This window comes from Lontra canadensis, unplaced genomic scaffold (assembly GCF_010015895.1).
Source record: "Lontra canadensis isolate GAN:19392208 unplaced genomic scaffold, GSC_riverotter_1.0 scaffold43, whole genome shotgun sequence".
In the NCBI taxonomy this organism is placed as follows: Eukaryota; Metazoa; Chordata; class Mammalia; order Carnivora; family Mustelidae; genus Lontra; species Lontra canadensis.
This window is the reverse complement of record NW_022631037.1, coordinates 6330873-6350046: the sequence shown is the minus strand read 5'-3', so window position 1 is coordinate 6350046 and position 19174 is coordinate 6330873. Positions and strand designations below refer to the sequence as shown.

The window sequence follows — 19174 nt, the reverse complement described above, 5'->3', positions numbered from 1 at the left end:
GAACATGATCTGAGCCGAAGACAGAGGCCTTAAGCCACCGAGCCACCCAGGCGCCCCTAGTTTGTGCATTTTTGCTCAGCCTCATGCTGAGACTTAGGCGAATGGTAGTCAGCAGGCTATTGTGGTAGCTCAGTTTCTTTCCAAAGAAGTAGACTACCTGAGCCGTGGAGTCTGTTCTCTAGTGCATTAATGTAGATTACACCCATCAGTGGATTCATGACAAGCCAGGATCAAAAGACTGATCCAAACGGTCAATTAAAATCCTTAGCAACACGCAGGGATATAGCAGAAGGATAGAAACCATTGTATTCTAGAGGGGTGCCTTCCATAGCTGCAATATAAAAGTCTGTGGCTGTTCAACATGGGCCTGTTCTCTCGATATGAGGACACAAGTGTACTCATTTACAGAAATATGGCCAAATAATTTCTTGCTTACTTCAATCTGCATTTCTTTATAGCTCACTAACTACTCTCAATCCCATTAACAGAAATGAAAGCTAAGTTTAGCAAATTGTTTGGCCGTTTATGTTTAGTACGCAAAATTCTTAATTAACAAAATAAAATACCACAATCCATTGTAAATCACTTTGCTAAACTTTCAGACTTCACAAGGAATTCGGTCTTGTCCAGAAGCTACTTTCAAGCCCCTGCTGATCGGGCACTCATGTACCAATACCCTGTAGAGCTGAGCGAAAACATGTAAAGGGAGCCAATTAAGGAAATGTCGAGCCAGAATAGACAAGCAGGGTCTGTCTTGTCCATCCTTCTGCCTTCAGGCAAAAACCATCGCCTGCACCAAAAATTTTTGCTTGAATCCTGCTGACAAAAATGCTCACCCCATGTAAATGACAAGTCATAATCCAGTTAATGCAACTAAAGCAGATTGTTAACTGTTCCAGACTTATTTATTGTGTTCTAAAGATGCTGAATCTGAAAGCTCATCTGAATTGTTTTAATTCCTCCTTTCGAGAAAATTATTTTGTACAAGAAATGTACTCAAATAATTGTAAAGATGTGGGAAGTTTGCATCCAGGAAATAAAGTTATCTTTATCATCTTATTAAATGTATTTTTGGTTTCCCTTCACTCTAGATCTACCTTATGGGTGGGAGGAAGCTTACACAGCAGATGGAATCAAGTACTTCATCAAGTAAGTACAAGCATCTCAACCAAGTAAGCAATTTCCTTCACATCTGGAGAGAACCTGGAAGTTGCAGAATAATCAGCAAAACCAAGAAACCCTCTTGGAGGTTACAAAAATTAGTAACAAGAAATGAAGCCTCACCATTTTCATTTCATGTGATTTAAATGCTAATATCAGATATCGTTGGGTTGGGGGAAAACTGGTAATTATTTCAAGGGAAACAGCAAAAAGTTGGAACAAGATCACAGTCTGAACTTAAATATTGGCTGCCTGAATTCACTTCTGGCTAAAAGTATTAATACTTATGAGAGTTAATATCTAATGAAAAAAATCGACTTTGTATGTCTTAACACTTCTTAATATTTAATGCAGTAATACTAATAATAATCAGCATTTTTAATGCTTTACAGTTTATAAAGTTCATTCATTCTGCAAATATATTTTGAGCATTTGCTCTGTGCCATGCAATGTTCCGTGCCTTGGAGATCCAGTGGTAGAATATACAGACTAGTTGTCTGATGTCATGGAGTTCATATAGTAGTGAGGAAAGACAGGCCGTAAATAACTAACAAGATAAATGGGGCATAATGTGAACAAACCCTATCTCAGTTCAGAACACCTTTTGAGGTATGTGTGCCTTATTTTCGCTGTTTTATGGATGAAGAACATAAGAGCTTGCATGCAGGAGTTGCCCAAAAATCCACAGCTATTAAATTACCAAACCAAAATGAAACAAGATGGGATTGGGAGGGAGACAAACCATAAGTGACTCTTAATCTCACAAAACAAACTGAGGGTTGCTGGGGGGAGGGGAGTTGAGAGAAGGGGGGTGGGGTTATGGACATTGGGGAGGGTATGTGCTATGCTGAGTGCTGTGAAGTGTGTAAACCTGGCGATTCACAGACCTGTACCCCTGGGGATAAAAATATATTATATGTTTATAAAAAATAAAAATAAATAAAAAATGGCAAAAAAAAAAAAATTACCAAACCAGAATAGAATCAGAGTCTTTTGACTCCAGGATTCTTCTGTCCTGGACTCTTTCAAAGCTCGGTCTCTTTCAAAGCCTCAACATTAATACATATTCTATCTGCTGAACTGGTTATTAGTTTTACCCTGGACAAAGCAGACTGATCTACTTCTACTCTGTTCTGAGGAGCTCCATTCATGCCAGAATTGACATTATGAGAACGCAAATGGGAATCCCAAAGACCCTGAGACCTAAAAGACTCCCTTTATCGTCCCTTCTAGCAATGTACTCTTGTTACACATTTGGAAAGGAAAGGGGAGATAATGTCCTTGATGTCCTTTCAGGTGTGCAGGTATTTTCCAAAGAAGTATCTAGATTCTGGATGCCCAAGCTCTGTCACTTTACACAGGTTCCTGTACCTCTCTTTATCTCAATTTTGTCATCATAAAGTAAGAGAAGTATGGCCTACTTTATACGTCGTTAAATGTTAAGCTCTTAGCATAGAACTCTGAACATTGTAGATGCCCAGTAGTTATGATTAACTTGCCATTCGGAGAAGCCCATAATGAGGTGGGGGGGGCATGAAAAATCATATGACCATTGGAAACAGTGAGAATTCAAAAGCTTCATATTTTAAAAGATTTGAGGGAAAAAAACTAGGGATAAACCTGGCAGAGTGTTTTTGTGATATATTTTTTTTCTTGTGTTCTCTAGCAAAAAGTAATAAAACAAAGACATAGTTTATAAGGAATGGAGAAAGGGACTTTTGGAATAGAGAACCCAGGAATCCCATGCACGGATTACATGAATCATGTCTCTTCTGGAAGGAGATTTGTGCCCTGATACACTGGGTTAACCTTGTTGAGCTCCTGGAATATTTGAATCATGGTACTGTAGAGGTGGCAGGAAAATGAAAAACCACATTCACGTTTTCATTGGGTTTTTCACTCATATTAACTTTGTAATGATATATTTATTTTTTGAGAGAGAGAGAGCATGTGAGCAAGGGGAGGGGCAAAGGGAAAGCATGTCAAGCAGACTCTCCACTGAATGCAGAGCCTCACACAGGGCTTGATCTCATGACCTCAGGTTCATGACCAAAGCTGAAATCTAGAGTCAGACCCTTAACTGACCAAGCCACCCAGGTACCCCGAAAATGACCATTTATTGACCAAAACCTGATAACCAGGGATGTGTTAGGTATATATTTCTGTGCATTGTATCATTTAGTTCTCCCAACAGTTCAGAAAATGGACACCAGTTGGCTTTTATCAGGATGGTATTAACGTGGTGGTGAGTTGCATCCTGCCTTCAGCCACGCGTATCTCCTAGAAAGTCCCCAAAAGAAATGCCTGATCAAAGGAAGGCAAACATAGCATTCAATTATTTACCGGGGTTCTGGTTCAAAGGCCTTTAAAAAAATGTAAGTAAATGAATCTGGACCCTGTGGGGACTCCTTAGCCAGAGCCAGCTCTCAGTAGTATATACTAACCCAAAGCTGAGTGTCAGCACCTAACTAGTGCCACGTGAAGAAAGGATATCAAGGGCACAATCACTGACCACCAAAGACAAAGAGGGAGCAAGAGATGGCCAGCCAAATGGTGAGTGTTTCCCCTTGCCTGGTACCCAGCTGGCTTAAGCCACTGTGTCTAGCGGACTAGAACAATAGTCTTGGGCTGGGCTCCTACCACAAGGAAGAATAGCATCCAAGGAGGGGAGGAAAGAGAAAGAATAAACAAGCCATTTGCCCTGAGATCTAACTCATTATGTGTCTGTTGGCCATTTGGATGTCTTCTTTACCTTATCCATTTTTAAATAGCAGAATAGAAACTTGGTTCTAAGAATACTTAGTTATCTCCTGGAGACTAGAAAGGCCAAATAGTAAAGATAAGAAAAGCTAACACTGTACAGTGCTTCCTTTCCTTAGCCTCATGGAGGCACGGGTAGCTTGCCTGAGTTAGTTTTTCTGCTAGAAGTTAACCCCATTCAAGCACCAGTATTTATTTTAGCTTGACTATTCTTGATCAAAGTTTTACTTAATAAGTGTTACATACTCCCCTGCCTTCCTACAATGAGGCCACTGAACAAAATCTTTAGTGAGTTCTGCGGGGGGATGGTAAGCTATATAAACTAGAACGAGACCCAGCTATCTTCTCTTGCGGCTCCCAATGTGCCTGGCCATCCGCTTATCCCCATTCTCCTTTTTTATCTTTTACTCACCTCACCCTCTTCCCCAGGCATTTCTCATATGAGGAGGCCAGGACTCCAGACCATCAGACTCATGTGAATAGCTTGTGAATAGGTGTGGGCCTGCAGGGGTTTGTGTGAGTCAAGTTCAGGAGTTCTAGTGCAGGTAGAGCTGATTATAGGAAAGCCATCTGATACAGGGAAAGAAGAGCCTGAGCTTTGGATCTGGAGGAACTTGGGTCCAAATGCTGGTGTCTCCACAGGATAGCTGCACGACCTTGGGCATGTTTACTTAAGCTCTCTGAGCTTTAATTCTCCATATTTGCAGAATGGAGAGAATATTAGCACTTCATAGGGTTCTTGTCCAGAGCAGATGAGCTTATGTATGTGAAAAGCCTATCATAGCACCTGAGCCAAAGTACACACTTCCAGCCCAGTTCAGCCCACCCCACACCCTCCCCTCACTCTTAACATTCTGATGAGGGTTACTTCCTGCTCCTAGCTGCTGGGTTCAGATAGGTGATGTTGCCATGTCCGTAATGGCTGCATACACAGACATCCATTGTATGTCCTTCATGGAACTGTGTAGCTTTTTTGTCGTATTTTTTCATCTTCATCCTCCCATTTACCCCAGCTGAAATTTTGAGCCTGGATAGCCTTAGATTTTGAGGTAGGAGTAGTTCATTTACCGGGTAGATGTACTTTGGAGGCAGGAATAGCAAGTAATGAACTCAGGTCATTGCCTCTCTCACGTTTACTTAAAAAGAACAGGTTGAAATTGCCCTTCCAGGACACTGGAGGAGATAATGGCCTGTATACATATAATCTCTTCCCTGAAACTGACACTTGTCACTGTCTTCCCGGAAATTGAATTGTTCCATCTGATGGAAGCCAAGCCTCAGGCAAAGGAATAACTGTCAGTGCTGTCCCAAGAATGCCCAGACAAATATAGTCCTCATTGAATGTTCCTGCACATGTCCATTGCACACCTAATAATACTTTGTAGTCATCTACTTAAGTTCTCTTGCAAGAGAAGAAAGCATTTTACCTGGTATAAACAAATTTAATCAAAATGTTGGCATTGCTAGAGCCAGCATTTCACAGAACTAAAAAACATGTGTCTGTATATATGAATGTGTGTGTATATATGCATACAGGCATAGATATGCATATTGCCTCATTTTTGTGTGTACATATAAATACACACACACACACACACACACACACACACACCAGTGCATTCAAGGGAAGACTTCCATATTTTCTCCTTAGAGATTTGCAGCATTCTTAAATTTAGCAACAAATGTCAGTAACCGTGATGGTGCTATGATGAAATTATCTGATTTACTTAACCATTTTCCTACCCAGTTTCTTCCCTTTGAAAATGGTATACTATTATAGATTTACAGTAGTCCTTTGGTATGATTCCACTTTAAAATGTGTTATAAAATTTAACAAAATTACTATGAGAGTTATGTTTAGCAGTAAAACCTAATTTAATTCTTACAAATCAGACATTACTGCTACATTGCTTTCATTGTGTTCTTTTCTTTTGCTGTTAAAAATTCAGATTCACTGTGATTGATGATCATAATCATGTGAATTCTATTGCCACATGATAAATTTCTCCCAAATTTTGCAGCTTTTAAGTAAACATTTTCTCACCCAGTTTGAGAGGGTCAAGAATCCAGGTGTGGTTTTACTAGATCATTCTGACTCTTTCTCTCTGGGTTTCTCATGAAGGTGTGATCAAGCTATTAGCCAAGGCTAGGGATTAAAGAGTGCCTTAGTTGGGGCTGGTGTATTTATTCCAAGCTCACACATCTGGCTGTTGGCAGGAGGCTTCAGTTCCTCACCAAAACATGGACCTTTCTTCATAGGGCCACACATAACAAAACAGCAGGCTTCCTCCAAAACAAGAGAGAAGAGAAAGAGTAAGAGAAAAAGAAATATGAAGACAAAAGCTACAATGTCTATATAACCAATCCTAAAAGTGAGTGGTATACCATCACTCCTGTGAATTGGTCACACAGACCAACCCTGGTACAGTATAGAGAGTAAGATTGCCAAAAGGTGAGTATCATTGGGACCTGTCTTAAAGGATGCCTACCACAGTGCTATTTCACAATATATGTAAATACACACACACACACACACACACACAGTTTGTATGTATTGTATATAAACATATGTTTATATGTGTGTGTTTTATATATGTGGGTGTGTATAACCTATACATCTGTGTAACACAGATATGTCAGTATTAGACACTTGCTTCAAACATGGAATGATGCTATGTATAGTGATTAGTGAGTTTTCCAGTAGATATAATCATTTGGGGTTTGTTTTTTTTTTTTTTTTCAAGATTTTGTTCATTTATTTGACAGAGAGAGATCACAAGTAGGCAGAGAGGCAGGCAGAGAGAGAGAGAGAAGCAGGTTCCCTGCTGAGCAGAGAGCCCAATGCAGGGCTCTATCCCAGGACCCTAAGATCAGGACCTGAACCAAAGGCAGATGCCCAACCCACTGAGCCACCCAGGTACCCCCTAATCATATGTTTTTAAAAGTTACTTAAACTTATAATTCTCCATGTGTCTGTTTGTGTTGATATGCCTTCAATGTGAGATCTCTCCTCGTGTTATAAAAACTTTGTCCATTACATAGGAAGAAGTATACTTAGAACATTCAAATGTCTATCAGTAGAACCTAGGAAGTCTGTAATTTCTGAATGAAACAAGTTTCAGTCTAGAGCAGGGAAGGCAAATAGATTTCAACTCACTGTCTCAAACATGGTTTTGTGAAGAATTCTAAGCTGTGTTCATCCTCGGTGATGTCTTGTCAGTAGGGTCTGCTGTGGGTGCAGGGGGGAGAGGTGTAGGGGACACATGCCACATCTTTGCATCTTTGGTCTTCTAGAGCATTTTGCTAATGCAGAAACTCTGCCAAGGTGAGCAGTAATAATACAGAGGGTAGGTTGAAATAATGAAATAAATGATGATAAGCTACCCAAAGAAGTTCTTATAAGATAGTATTTAAAAGCTTTGCTTTAATGACTCTAAAAGATAAATGATTTCTGGTAGGATGGCTGTCTTCATTTCTCTCCAGTCAGAGAAATTAATGACCCTAAATGATTGTCTTCATTGACTTGAGGTAGGACATCCTATTAGGTTGTTCCCAGGGAGGAAAGAATGTGGATCATAGCCTATATTTGAATCAGACTTTGCCATTGTCAGCTTACTGTATTAATTAAAGGCTTAAGTTACATGGTGTCCTCTCATTTATAAATTATATAGAGAACACAGAAGAGAAAAAATTGGAGGTTATGTTTTCTTACCCCCTAACTTTATTTTACAAGTATAGCCTATGCTGGGTAATTCTAATGTAATTACAAATTCAGGTGATTGGAGGGGAGGTTGGAGAGGAAACGGATGGTTTCTGGATTGGAAATAATAAGCTGCTACTTTTGACTTTTCCTAAGTCTTTGGCAGACTAGTTTAGGTCCACTTTAGTGGACACTATCGGGAGCCCTCCTTCTGAAGACCTCATTAATTTGGCTGCTTTGATTCATTTTAGGTGCGTTAAGAAATACCCATTCACAGACGACTATAAGTCTAAGGCTCACTTGATGAGGCACGATGCAGTTTCTGTGTACCTAACTTCAGCATAGATAAGGAGAGTGCATGTTAGCTCCTCACTGCCTTCTACACACATGAGAATCCTGAGCATTTCATTCTTCATGAGACTGTAATGAAGAAATCAAAAGATGGCTTGCAGGAGGACATATTTTATCCCCAAACAGTTCTTACTTATGAATAAATTGTATTCAACGCACCGGTTTGGATGTAACCATCAGTTAGAATATCCATTAACCAGAACAGTGCCTGGTATGGATAGGGACTGAATAAACATTTATCAAATGCGTGAATACTGTCATTGCCAATTTGGGGAAGCAATTGATGAGGGGGAAAAAAATACAGACTGTAATGTCAGACACACCTGGGTTCTAGTATTTATGCACAACTTACGAGGGTGACCTTGGTATAATCGATGCTGTTTTCAGTTGTCTATATCCCCTTTTCTCATTCAAAAATGATAGTGGTTTATATCTCCTAGGCTTGTTTTGAGAATTGAATAAAATACGGGGGGTGGGGAGGGGTAAGCCCCTGACAAAATACCTGGCACATGGGGAGTGTTGAACAGAGGTTAGTTGGACAGTGGTGGGGCTGTAAATGACAACCTTTGCACAGCTGCAAATAGAAACCACTAGCCAAAACAGAAGCCCTGTGACAGGAGCCAAGAGGTTGCATTGCTCAGGAGCCTGAGACAGCTAGCTCTGGATTTTCCATAAATATCTACGAAGGGGTATAGCAGTACGAAGTGCTAGATGAGCAACTGTCATTTAAACGAAAGGCCAGCCAGCTGGCTTGGGTTATTCAGAGTGGCAGAGCTCACTGAAATGAATAAAACATCCAGATCTAGACAGCCTGCATGAAACTCCTTTTTCCCCCCCATTTAACCAGTGACAGGTATGAGGCATCAAGCATGTTTTTTGGCATTTTATTGGGATACTGTAAGCAAATCCTCCGGGATTGCAGGAAGTGCTTGGGAAATTCATCATCTTTCTGGGGTTATACTTTTATTTAGCCAAATGTGGAATTATCTCTGCCTCCAGGACCCTTTATTTAAGTTAATTAACAAATACTAACTTATTCGTCAAACACTTTCCTTCCAAATTCGGTTGCTCTATCAGTCTGCTAGAACTGCCAAGACTGGCTTAAAGAGCAAAAATTTATTTTCTCATAGTTCTGGAGGCCAGAAGTCCAAGGTCAACATGCCATCAGGATTGGTTTCTGGTGAGGCCTTTCTTCCTAGGATATAGATCGTTACCTTCTCACTGTGTCCTCACATGGCCTCTTTTCTTGTCCATGTGTGCACAGAGAGATCAAGCTATGGTGTCTCTTCCTCTTATAAGGACATCAGTCCCATTGGACCCAAGGGCCTCACCTCCATGACCTCATCTAACTTTACCTCCCCAAATGCCCTGTTTCTCAATATAGCCCACCTAATGGGTTAGGGCTTCAGTATATGAATTGGAGGGGTTAAGGGCACAATTCAGTTCACACCAGTTGCTTCTTTATCTTAAACTACTTTCCATAAATTTTCCAGCCCCCTATTTTTCTTTATCTAATAATCTCCATTACAGAGCAATATACCATTTTCTTATACACTTAACCAGGTTTTAGGCACATTTGCAAGAATTAATCCAAACCAGTGGCTTTTCCCTTGTGCCCTAGTCTTTAGTGGATGAAGCAGCTAAGGGGAGGGGGAATGTGGCAAGGAGAATAATGACCTCCCCCCACACACACACAACGATGTCCTCGTGCTAATCTCCACAATATTTGGATACATTAGGTTCCATGCGTAAAGTTTGCACATGGAATTAAGGCTGCTAATCAGCTGGTCTTAAAATAGGGAGATTATTCTGGATTAACCAGGTGGGTCCAGTCTAATCACATGAGTCCCTTAACAGTGGAAGAGGGAGACAGAAGAAGAGGTTCAAAAAAAGAGATAGGAAAGTGGAAGCAGGGACTGACAGGCGGTGTTTCTGGCTTTGAAGATGGGGGCCACGAACCACAGTATGTGGGTGGCCGTTAAGCTGGGAAAGCAAGGAAAGAAAATCTCCTCTAGAGCCTCCAGAAAGGAACATTAGCCTTGCCAACACCTTGATTTTAGCCCAGCAAGAGCCATGTCGGACTTCGGAGCTACAGAACTGTAAGCCAGTGAATCTGTGTTGTTTAAAGCCACTAAATTTTATGTGACAATTTGTTACTGCACTAATAGAAAACTAATACAGGGAGTCAGAGGTGGAGGGGAGAGGGTCGTGGTTATGACTTGCACCTAGAATGCATCAGGCGTGGAACTAGAGGATTTATACATGTTATCTCTTAACACTATTTGAGGCAGGTGTTGCATGTTTTCTCAATTAGGAAACTGAGACTCGGAGTTCAAGTAACTTTCCCAGAGACACATAGTAACCCGGTTAATACATGGGCCATCTGGGATTTCAAAGCAGGTCTGCATAGTCTGTATGAAAGAATAGTAAACTGTGTGAGCTAAGGGTACTTGAACACCCTGAGCCTCGGTTTCTTCAGTTGTAATACTTATAGAGACAAGTCAGGTTTATGAGCTTTGTATGAAAAGCAAATTGGGAAATCACTATCAAAAAAAAAAAAACATTGTAAAATACAAAATGCTTGTCCGATGTCAAGTTTGATCTAGCTGTCACACACCCAAACATCCACATCAAATGAATGATCTAGGACATTGAGGGGGCTGGAGGGTCTTCTTAGACCTTACCTGAACCTTATTACTTAGGGTCAGCATTAACTAGGCCTCTTTAGGAAAAATCTGCATCCTTTTGTTGGGTGTTGGATGCCTAGAAACATGGCTTTGGCTGCATCCTGAGTTATTTCAGAGGCTGAAAATTTCAGGATAGTAAAATCACTTCAGTAATGGTTAGAGAATTGAGGGGTAGTGTAAGCTTTTAGCCACCCCTTACCATCACATCTGTTTGTCTTTGTTAACATTGTATATTCTACCAGTTAACACAAGATTTGTTTAGCTAACAATAGTATTTGTTCGGGGGCACTTGGGTGGCTCAGTGGGTTGAGCCTCTGCCTTCAGCTCAGGTCATGGTCTCGGAGTCCTGGGATCGAGCCCCGCATTGGGCTCCCTGCTCAGTGGGGAGCCTGTTCCCCCTATCTTTCCACCTGCCTCTCTGCCTACTTGTGATCTTTGTCGACCAAATGAATGGAATAAATCTTTAAAAAAAAAACAAAAAAACAATAGTGTTTGTTCCATGTAAGCAACTATAACTTAAATCCTGGGATTTGAATAAGTTTACATATAACTCTGGTTATTTAGGAAATAAACTCTAATCAAAATTGTTTGGATTATCATAGTGGTTCAGTTATTACCTTCCACCAAATAGATGAATAGACCTTTTCAAGTTACTTGGATATTAGAATATTGGTGAAGAGGGTTAGTAGTCCTGGCTATTTGGTGACGTTTAGGATATTTAAATCAATTGAACGCTTTCCTGATAAAGTTGAGTCTCTTTATGCATATTTCTGAATCTCTTAGAGTGAGGTGACTGCATTATCCCATCTGAAGATAGTTTTATCTGACCCTCAATCATAAATAAGCTAGTTTACCACTTCTGAGCATTTTTTTATTTGTGGTTTAATAAAAATACCAGTGAAAAGTCTGGTGGATCTATACATCATCCATTTATTGACCCCCATTTTCTGTGAGCCTGACACTGAGATTGTAAAGATGCAAAGAAGTTGCATCTGCCCTCCAGAAGTTAACAGCCAGGTGAGCAAGAAGACAGACATAGTAAGAATTCATTTTCATGATGTGAAAAGTGTAAAACTTCTGGGGAAGCAGGCTTCATGCTAGTACTTTTTATTCCTACTTAATAAAAATATGAGTTTTGTGGCAAGTGCTTTAAAAAATATTTTAGACTATGTAATCTATGATCAGTCAGCCCATCCTTAATTACCTCATTTTTTAAGTCTGAAGAGCCCCTTTAGGTGATCATTTAACCCATCCCAGAATCGCCATACACATTATTGTTGAAACCCACCCAAATAACAGAGCCTCAGGGAAGAGTTTAACAGAATGGCTAAACTCTCAGAAGTCAGATTTGAGTCCAGATCCAGGCTCTAACACAGTTTTATGACCTGAAGTAAGTTATTTTGCCTCTCTCGGTATTAGTTTTCTCATATATAGCATGAGGATAGTAAGTATAACTTTTTCTCTTCTTCAAAATAAACTAAGTTCCTAAAAGTCAGTTAAGTCCATTGATTAACAAGTCCAAGATGACACTACTAGAAATAGTATTGTAGAGTCGATGAGTTGATGGTATGTTTGGTGTTTGGTGTTCATCCCATAATTTTTTACTATAATTGAAAGTTTCTATTTTATAGCACTCACTGTTAAGTGGCTTTTGCACTTATGCATTACGGAGTCGGTAATATTTGGATAGAACATGTCAAGACTATAGAGATGGTGAGGGAGGAAACTTCTCAAAGTCCCATCCAGTTTTGTCATTTTAGAATGTTCAATTCTTCTCTAATAAAATATGCACATTCGTGTTCTTATATTTTTAGTGTAGTTCACTTAACTTTGGTAGAAAAATAAAATTAGGGGGTGCCCGGGTGGCTCAGTGGGTTAAAGCCTCTGCCTTCAGCTCAGGTCATGATCCCAGGGTGCTGGGATCGAGCCCCTCATCGGGCAATCTGCTCAGCTTCCTCCTCTCTCTCTCTCTCTGCCTACTTGTGATCTCTGTCTGTCAAATAAATAAATAAATAAATCTTAAAAAAAAAAGAAAAAGAAAATTAGAATAAGTATAAAATTAGTTGAAATTTTGTTTCAAATAATTTTAGTATTTTTTAAGTTTCAAATTTGGTAATTAAGAAAACATACTTAATCAGATGTTCATTAAATTTATTTTATTGGATAAAAAAGTGAAACATCCGAACATTACAAATTGAAGTAGCTTTAGTATTTCATGCACTTTTGTTCATAAGTGAGAATTTAAGCTGGAAACTGGCAGTGATCTTGCAAAGTTATTTCTAATTAAATTTAGTTTTCATTAATCTATATTCTGACAGTCTTTTGATTATTGACCTTTTTAAAGTAGCGTGAAAATATATATATATTGCCCATCTTCTGTATTTTTCTAGAAAGCCAACCTCTTTAGTTTGGAGAAGTGATATGTACTGAGGGAATGATAGTCACAGCTTGATCTTGAAATACTCTCTTCTTGCTTGATGATGATTTAGAATGACATTAACTGCTGTAACAAACCTCCACCTTTCACTTGCTTAATGCTCACATACCAGTCAATGTAGAGCTTCCTGGTGGACGAGTGGCTTTTCTATGCTTTGGCTGGTGACTTTGATACCCCAGCTCCTCCTAACTCATGGCTCCTCATTTCCTTGGTCCTCAGAGTCCTCTGCCTTCATTTAGCAGATGAGGAATAAGAGTAGAGAAGGCACTCCAGGTCCTTAAAAACCCCTGCCCACAAGAGACAAGCATCAGTTCTCTCACCTTGATTGGCAGGACCTAGACACAGGCTCCCATAAGGATAGTCAGGACAGGTAGTCTGCATCTGGACAGCTACCTCCTGGTAACAACGCTGTGATATGGAAGGGAGAATGTAAAGTTTGGTGGGCACTGCCAAAGGGAACGTAAGAAGGTACAAATATACAAACTTGAAAATTCTGTGTTCATTAGTATCTAATAGTCCAGTATATAAATACATATTCTTTGAGGCCTTCTGTATTCTGTAATCCTATCACAATGAAAAACAGCATCAGTTTTTAAGAGTTGCCCAAAACTGTAATCTGTGACTGTAGAACAGTTTCTTTGTATCAGCTCTGGATCTGGGATGTTTTCGCTCTGTACAGTAATTGACAGCAATCTAAACCTGTGTATATGATTTAAAGGATATTAAAAAAGGATATAATTTATATTTTCCATATTTTTCTCAGGAATTTTCTTTTCAGTGTTCATCTTCTACAGGTCTAGAGACAGCAATTTTTTTCCAATACTATGCATAAGTAACTTGTTACGATAACTTCAGATTCTTATAATAATGTGATATCTGAGATACAAAGGTTTTTTAATTAGTTTTCAATTTTCAAAAGATATATATTTTGTATATAAATTGCCATAAATATGTAGCAAAAAGAAGTTTGTCTTGAAGACCATAAAGGTTTGGATGGGATCCTGCTAATATTTGGTCAGAGTCCCACTAGATTTCCAAATGTTTAATTACAAAATATGGAACTATTATTGTGATATTTACAGAGTTAATTACTGAGAAATATCCATTTTGAATTTAGGGATATATTTCCAAAATTATATATGTCAGTGGGAACAAACAGCTTGTGATTTTCTCTTAAGCATGTTTTGGAATGGATTCTTCTTATTATTAATTCCTAGTCAGTCTCATAACCAGTGTCTGGCAAGATTATGTGCTGCTTCACTAAGGTTTGGTGACTTTTTAATAATTTTATTGACACGGTTCACTTTCTGTTCTTACCCTCCAATTTGTTTTCTTTTTCTTTTTTTCCAATTTGTTTTCAGTTGGGATTCTTTTTTAAGTTTAAATCTTTTATTGTCTTTACTACTTGCCATTTATGGCCAGCTATAAAATTTTCCAGTAATTCCAAGATATTGATGCTAGAAACAGATTGAATTAACACATATTACTTATCTTTAATTTCTTGTTCATATGAATATTATATGTGTAGGATTACCTCCCACCCCCCCAAAAAAGACATTGCAAGTTAATTAATCACATTATTTTGCAACCTTATCTTCATCATGATAAAATCATATATGCACCCTTGCTAAATTCACGATGATATATAAATAGTGACATTTATAATGGAGTTTAACAGAAGAACCTCTTTCATCATCACAGACAGTTATTAAGAATGAATTTCTTCAAAGCTAGTGTACTTTTTGTCTTTAAACCACTTTTCTCTTAAAGGCTGTCCTAAATTTTAATTTTGAAAGAAAGCATTTTGCATGCTAGGAGGGTAAGAAACATAAGGAGAGTAATTATAATGGGATTTAAATAATTCACTTACATTTCTTTGCCAATAAAATAAAGCATGTTCTCTTAGGGCTTTTTTTTTTATAGGCCCTAAAATATATCTTTCAATTTACTAATATTATGGAAGAAAGAAAACACAACACTGTCTTCTTCCTAGATCGAATATTAGTGTTTCCCAACAACAGATTTGGCAAACACTCAGAGGCAAGTAGTATTATGCTTTTTAGATTTTCAGATATCTCTGAACTGCCGTTGATTGCGCCCCAAATCAGGTCAGATGCACTCTCTGCAGGAACATTTGCCAGAGGTAGTGTATGTTCAGATGGAAGATTTTTACATTCCGTAGTCAGCCTCATTTATTCTCCAGACCTCTAAATTTTTCATACTAAGTAGGAGCATCTCACTTTATGAACCATGGGGTCTTTATTAATTAAACAGAGTCAACAGGGCTGATTTATTCTCTCTTCTCAGTTGAGCTACCAAGCACACAAATCAGAGAGGAAATATCTCTAATACTAGAATGTTCTCCAAGCCAGTAAAGCTGGGATTATCTCATCATACCGATTATGTCAAAGCTCTTTAGGCACAATGCTCACCAGGACATAAAATTGAGTGGTATACACCCAGCTGGCCCTGTCCAGCATCAAAGGAAGAATTCCAAATTTTTCTTGCAATAATCACAAAGTTCTAATTATTAAAAAAAAAAAAAACAGCCATAATCACTTATTGAATATGTACTCGTTGCTAGGCACTTCACCTGAGTTTTAGCAGCTTTGGTTTTTGTTTGTACAAAAGACCTAAGAATGAAATATGTACTTGAAGCATAGAAACCTTTGTTTAGTTTCCCTTTGTTAGTTGTTTTTTGTTGTTGTTTGTTTGTTTTGTTTCCTAGTAAGTAGCTGTTGTAATTGCACGTTTAGTGTTTGGGTGTGTGTTTTTTAAACAGATACCAAGAAGTATACTTTGGACATAAGCTTAATCAGTTAATATTTAATGGTGTTGCTTTTGTATTCGGGAAAAGATCAGATGTAGATTTGTTGATTTAAATAAAAGCGCTAATGAAGTTTCCTGGCGAGGATAACCTTCTAGTGGAACTTTCTCGTAGTCATTGTTCAGAGTCAATAACTACATTTTTTTCCTTAGACATTTTGCTTTTGCTTAGTTTACATTATAAATTTAATGGAATGTCCATATCAAGGCAGTTACACTAGTTTAAGCATAAGAATATTGTTTTTCAAAAAGTCTACTAGGGGGGCACCTGGGTGGCTCAGTTGGTTAAGTGACTGCCTTCAGCTCAGGTCATGATCCTGGAGTCCTGGGATCGAGTCCCACATTGGGCTCCTGGCTCCACAGAGAGTCTGCTTCTCCCTCTGACCTTCTCCTCGCTCATGCTCGCTCTCACTGTCTCTCTCTCAAATAAATAAATAATATTTGAAAAAAAAGTCTACTAGGAAAGCATGCAGCCGAACTTGCCCCTCAGGTAGTTATTCCCCTTTGCCTTCCTTCCCACACTTCCTAATTAGGGGACATTGGTGGTGAGGGAGGATTTATAACAGTCTCTTCTTTAGGCTAAGATATTATAAATGTGCTGGTAAACATCAAAGTAAATATACCAAGATTTTAAAATTAGCAAAACCGTCTCATCAAGTTTTTCCTTTTAGTTTTAAACAGGTGCTTCATACAGAATGATGTGTCCTCATTTCACCTTGCAGCGGCCTCCTGGCCCTCTTATGTTACACTCATTAGTATTTCTTTAAAACCACTTTCAATTTAGGCAGACTTCCAGCTTTCCCTACCCCCGGCCCCCAAGACCTTGAAATGAAGTTAACCTGTGCAGAATCCAGTGCTTTAGTAAGTTTCGCCTCCGTAATAAGAAATTCCATTAAACCATAAACCATTTTAAAGAGATAATAGTAATGTGGATTACTGTCAACAGAAGAATGATTCTTTGTACCACTTAACCACACTCTGTGCTTTTGAAATTACGAAGATGTTTGGGCCTTGCCACCTTAAAACACCTTGAATCCGTTTACCCCAGTATGAAACTATCAGTGATCTTCCATGGAAAGATGAATTTTAATATTTAAATGCAGGAGTTGAACAATTTGTATTGGGGGGGTATGCAATGAATTTGGGATAGAGAGTCAGAAACAAACCAAATCACCATTGACAGTAGAACTGCCCATTTGTACTAAGTCCAACATTTTCAATTATTGTCATCAACAGCCAATAAAGTAAGTGCATTTTTGTGATAGTTCCCCAATTGTGGTCTGTGGAATGCTAGTCCCATGTGTGCTAACAGGGGTATGTTAGTTTGAATAACACTGCATACTCATGGAGAGTCATAGAACATGTTAATACAGTTAAGGCTTAAGGGAATCCTACAGTAAAGAAACCCGTTTAGCTCTGTTTAACCTATTGTATCTCAAACTTATTTGATCATAGAATTATCTTCTTTACATAAAAGTTACTAAAAACCCTTTAAAAACATATTTTGGAAATGTCATTCTGTGATTTAGGAGAAACTTTTAGACACCACCCCCCCACCAATCGTATTTGATCCTCCTAAGTGCCAACCCTCAGACAGACTCAATCTAAGACATGATACTACTTTCCATGGTTGAGTTTGGATAAGATACGCTTGGGGGAAACTGATCTAGATGGATGAGGGCAGTGGGGTAAGCCAGTGGAAGAAAAAGTATCCAGGAAGAAGAAACAAATCATCCTAATTCTGGCAGCCACCTGTCCAACACTCGGGAGCTGGGTAGATAGTGGTGGATTGAGGTGGTTCATTCAGCTAGACTGAGGGGTGGATAAGTCAGAGAAACAGCATGCACCCAGGTAGGGGCCCCGGTTGTGATGTTTCAGCACTCCCTGAACAGGCCCTGTACCTGTGGTGGATCCTTCCTTCCCTCTGCTTCTGTTCTTCCCTGAAATGCCTCATCATCTATTCTGAGCACATGGGAAGCACCCGTAAATTCAGACAAGAAACACAGTTCCTGCCCTCAAGGAGCTTCTTATGCAGTAACTTCTTTTACTTCTTTATTGAAGATAAATAGGCACTTATAATATTATGAGTGTAACAAGAGATAAGATCAGGAGCACAGATTGGAGGAATTTTGAGGGAGACAGTTCTTTGGAATTAGTAGGAGTTAACTAGATAAACAAAGTGGGAGGGAGGAAAAGACTGTGGCAGAGAAGAAAGTATTGTTGAGGCAGGTAAGAAAAAAAGCAAGGTATTTCATACTATGGAGTATGTATTTGATCCAGAAGGCATGGGATGGCACTGAATTTTTAGCAGGTGAGTCACAATATATGATTTGTTCTCTTGGCTGGAGTAGAGATTGAATTAAAGAACCAGAACAGACAGAGAGACAAGCAATTTCAGTGACCCAGGCTATAGCACTGGAAGAGGAGAGGAGGTCAAAAAACCCCACAGATATTTCAGGAAGACAGTCCCAGGACTTGCTGACTGAATTTTGGGTAAAGGAAAAGCAAGGAGTGAAAGATGACACATTCTCCCACATTCCTTTTTACCAAAGAAGAAAGAAAGAAGTGGGCATGGTTGAACCTCAAAACTTACCCCAAGAATTTTTAAAACTGTTGGATGGAGTTCCAGTTGCTTCCTGTCACGAGGGGCTGTCGTAGGGAGGAAGCAGTGTCACTGGGATCAGGACGTGCGTGGACGGGTAGAAGGACAGGCAGTCTTTTGGATTATAATTGCATTCCTTGTTCTTCTCAAGTCATGTAACACAGACGACATCCTGGATCCATCCCGTGATGAGTGCCCTGAACCTCTCCTACTCAGAGGAGAATGAAGAGGATTGTTCCAGAGGACTTCCCGATCATAAGAGCTGATGGTCTTCTGTAGGAAGCTGAGCTCCATGGTCTTCTAACATCTCATTCTACGTGGATGACCCCCAACATGCAACGGTCTAAAATAGGAGCAAAACATACCCTACTTTCTGAAGTTGTGAAATAGAGACCTGGATTTAGGCTACTTTTATAAAAAATATATATATATATATATATATATATATATATTTATTTTTTTTTTTTTTTTTTTTTTGCTTATGATGAGAATTTTTTTTTTATCGAAGTGTCAGCAACATATAGTGTCATATTAGTTTCAGGTGTACAATATAGTGATTCAGCAATTCTATACACTAATCAGTGCTCATCACAATAAGCGTACTCTTAATCCCCTTTATCTGTTTCGTCCATCCCCCCACCCACCTCCCT

The 19174-nt window shown here is 39.0% G+C and overlaps 1 protein-coding gene across 2 annotated transcripts in view; it reads left to right on the top strand.

Annotated features, from left to right (window-relative positions):
- The window catches only part of STXBP4 (syntaxin binding protein 4), a 157847-nt gene extending 138924 nt beyond the window's left edge, over nucleotides 1-18923 (top strand). For both annotated transcript variants that reach the window (XM_032872018.1, XM_032872019.1), the window contains exons 17-18: nucleotides 1092-1149; nucleotides 18676-18923. In XM_032872018.1, the coding sequence (XP_032727909.1) occupies nucleotides 1092-1149; nucleotides 18676-18790 (173 nt within the window). In that variant the 3' untranslated portion in view covers nucleotides 18791-18923. The remainder of the gene's footprint in view (nucleotides 1-1091; nucleotides 1150-18675) is intronic.
- The last annotated feature ends 251 nt before the right edge of the window (nucleotides 18924-19174 follow it).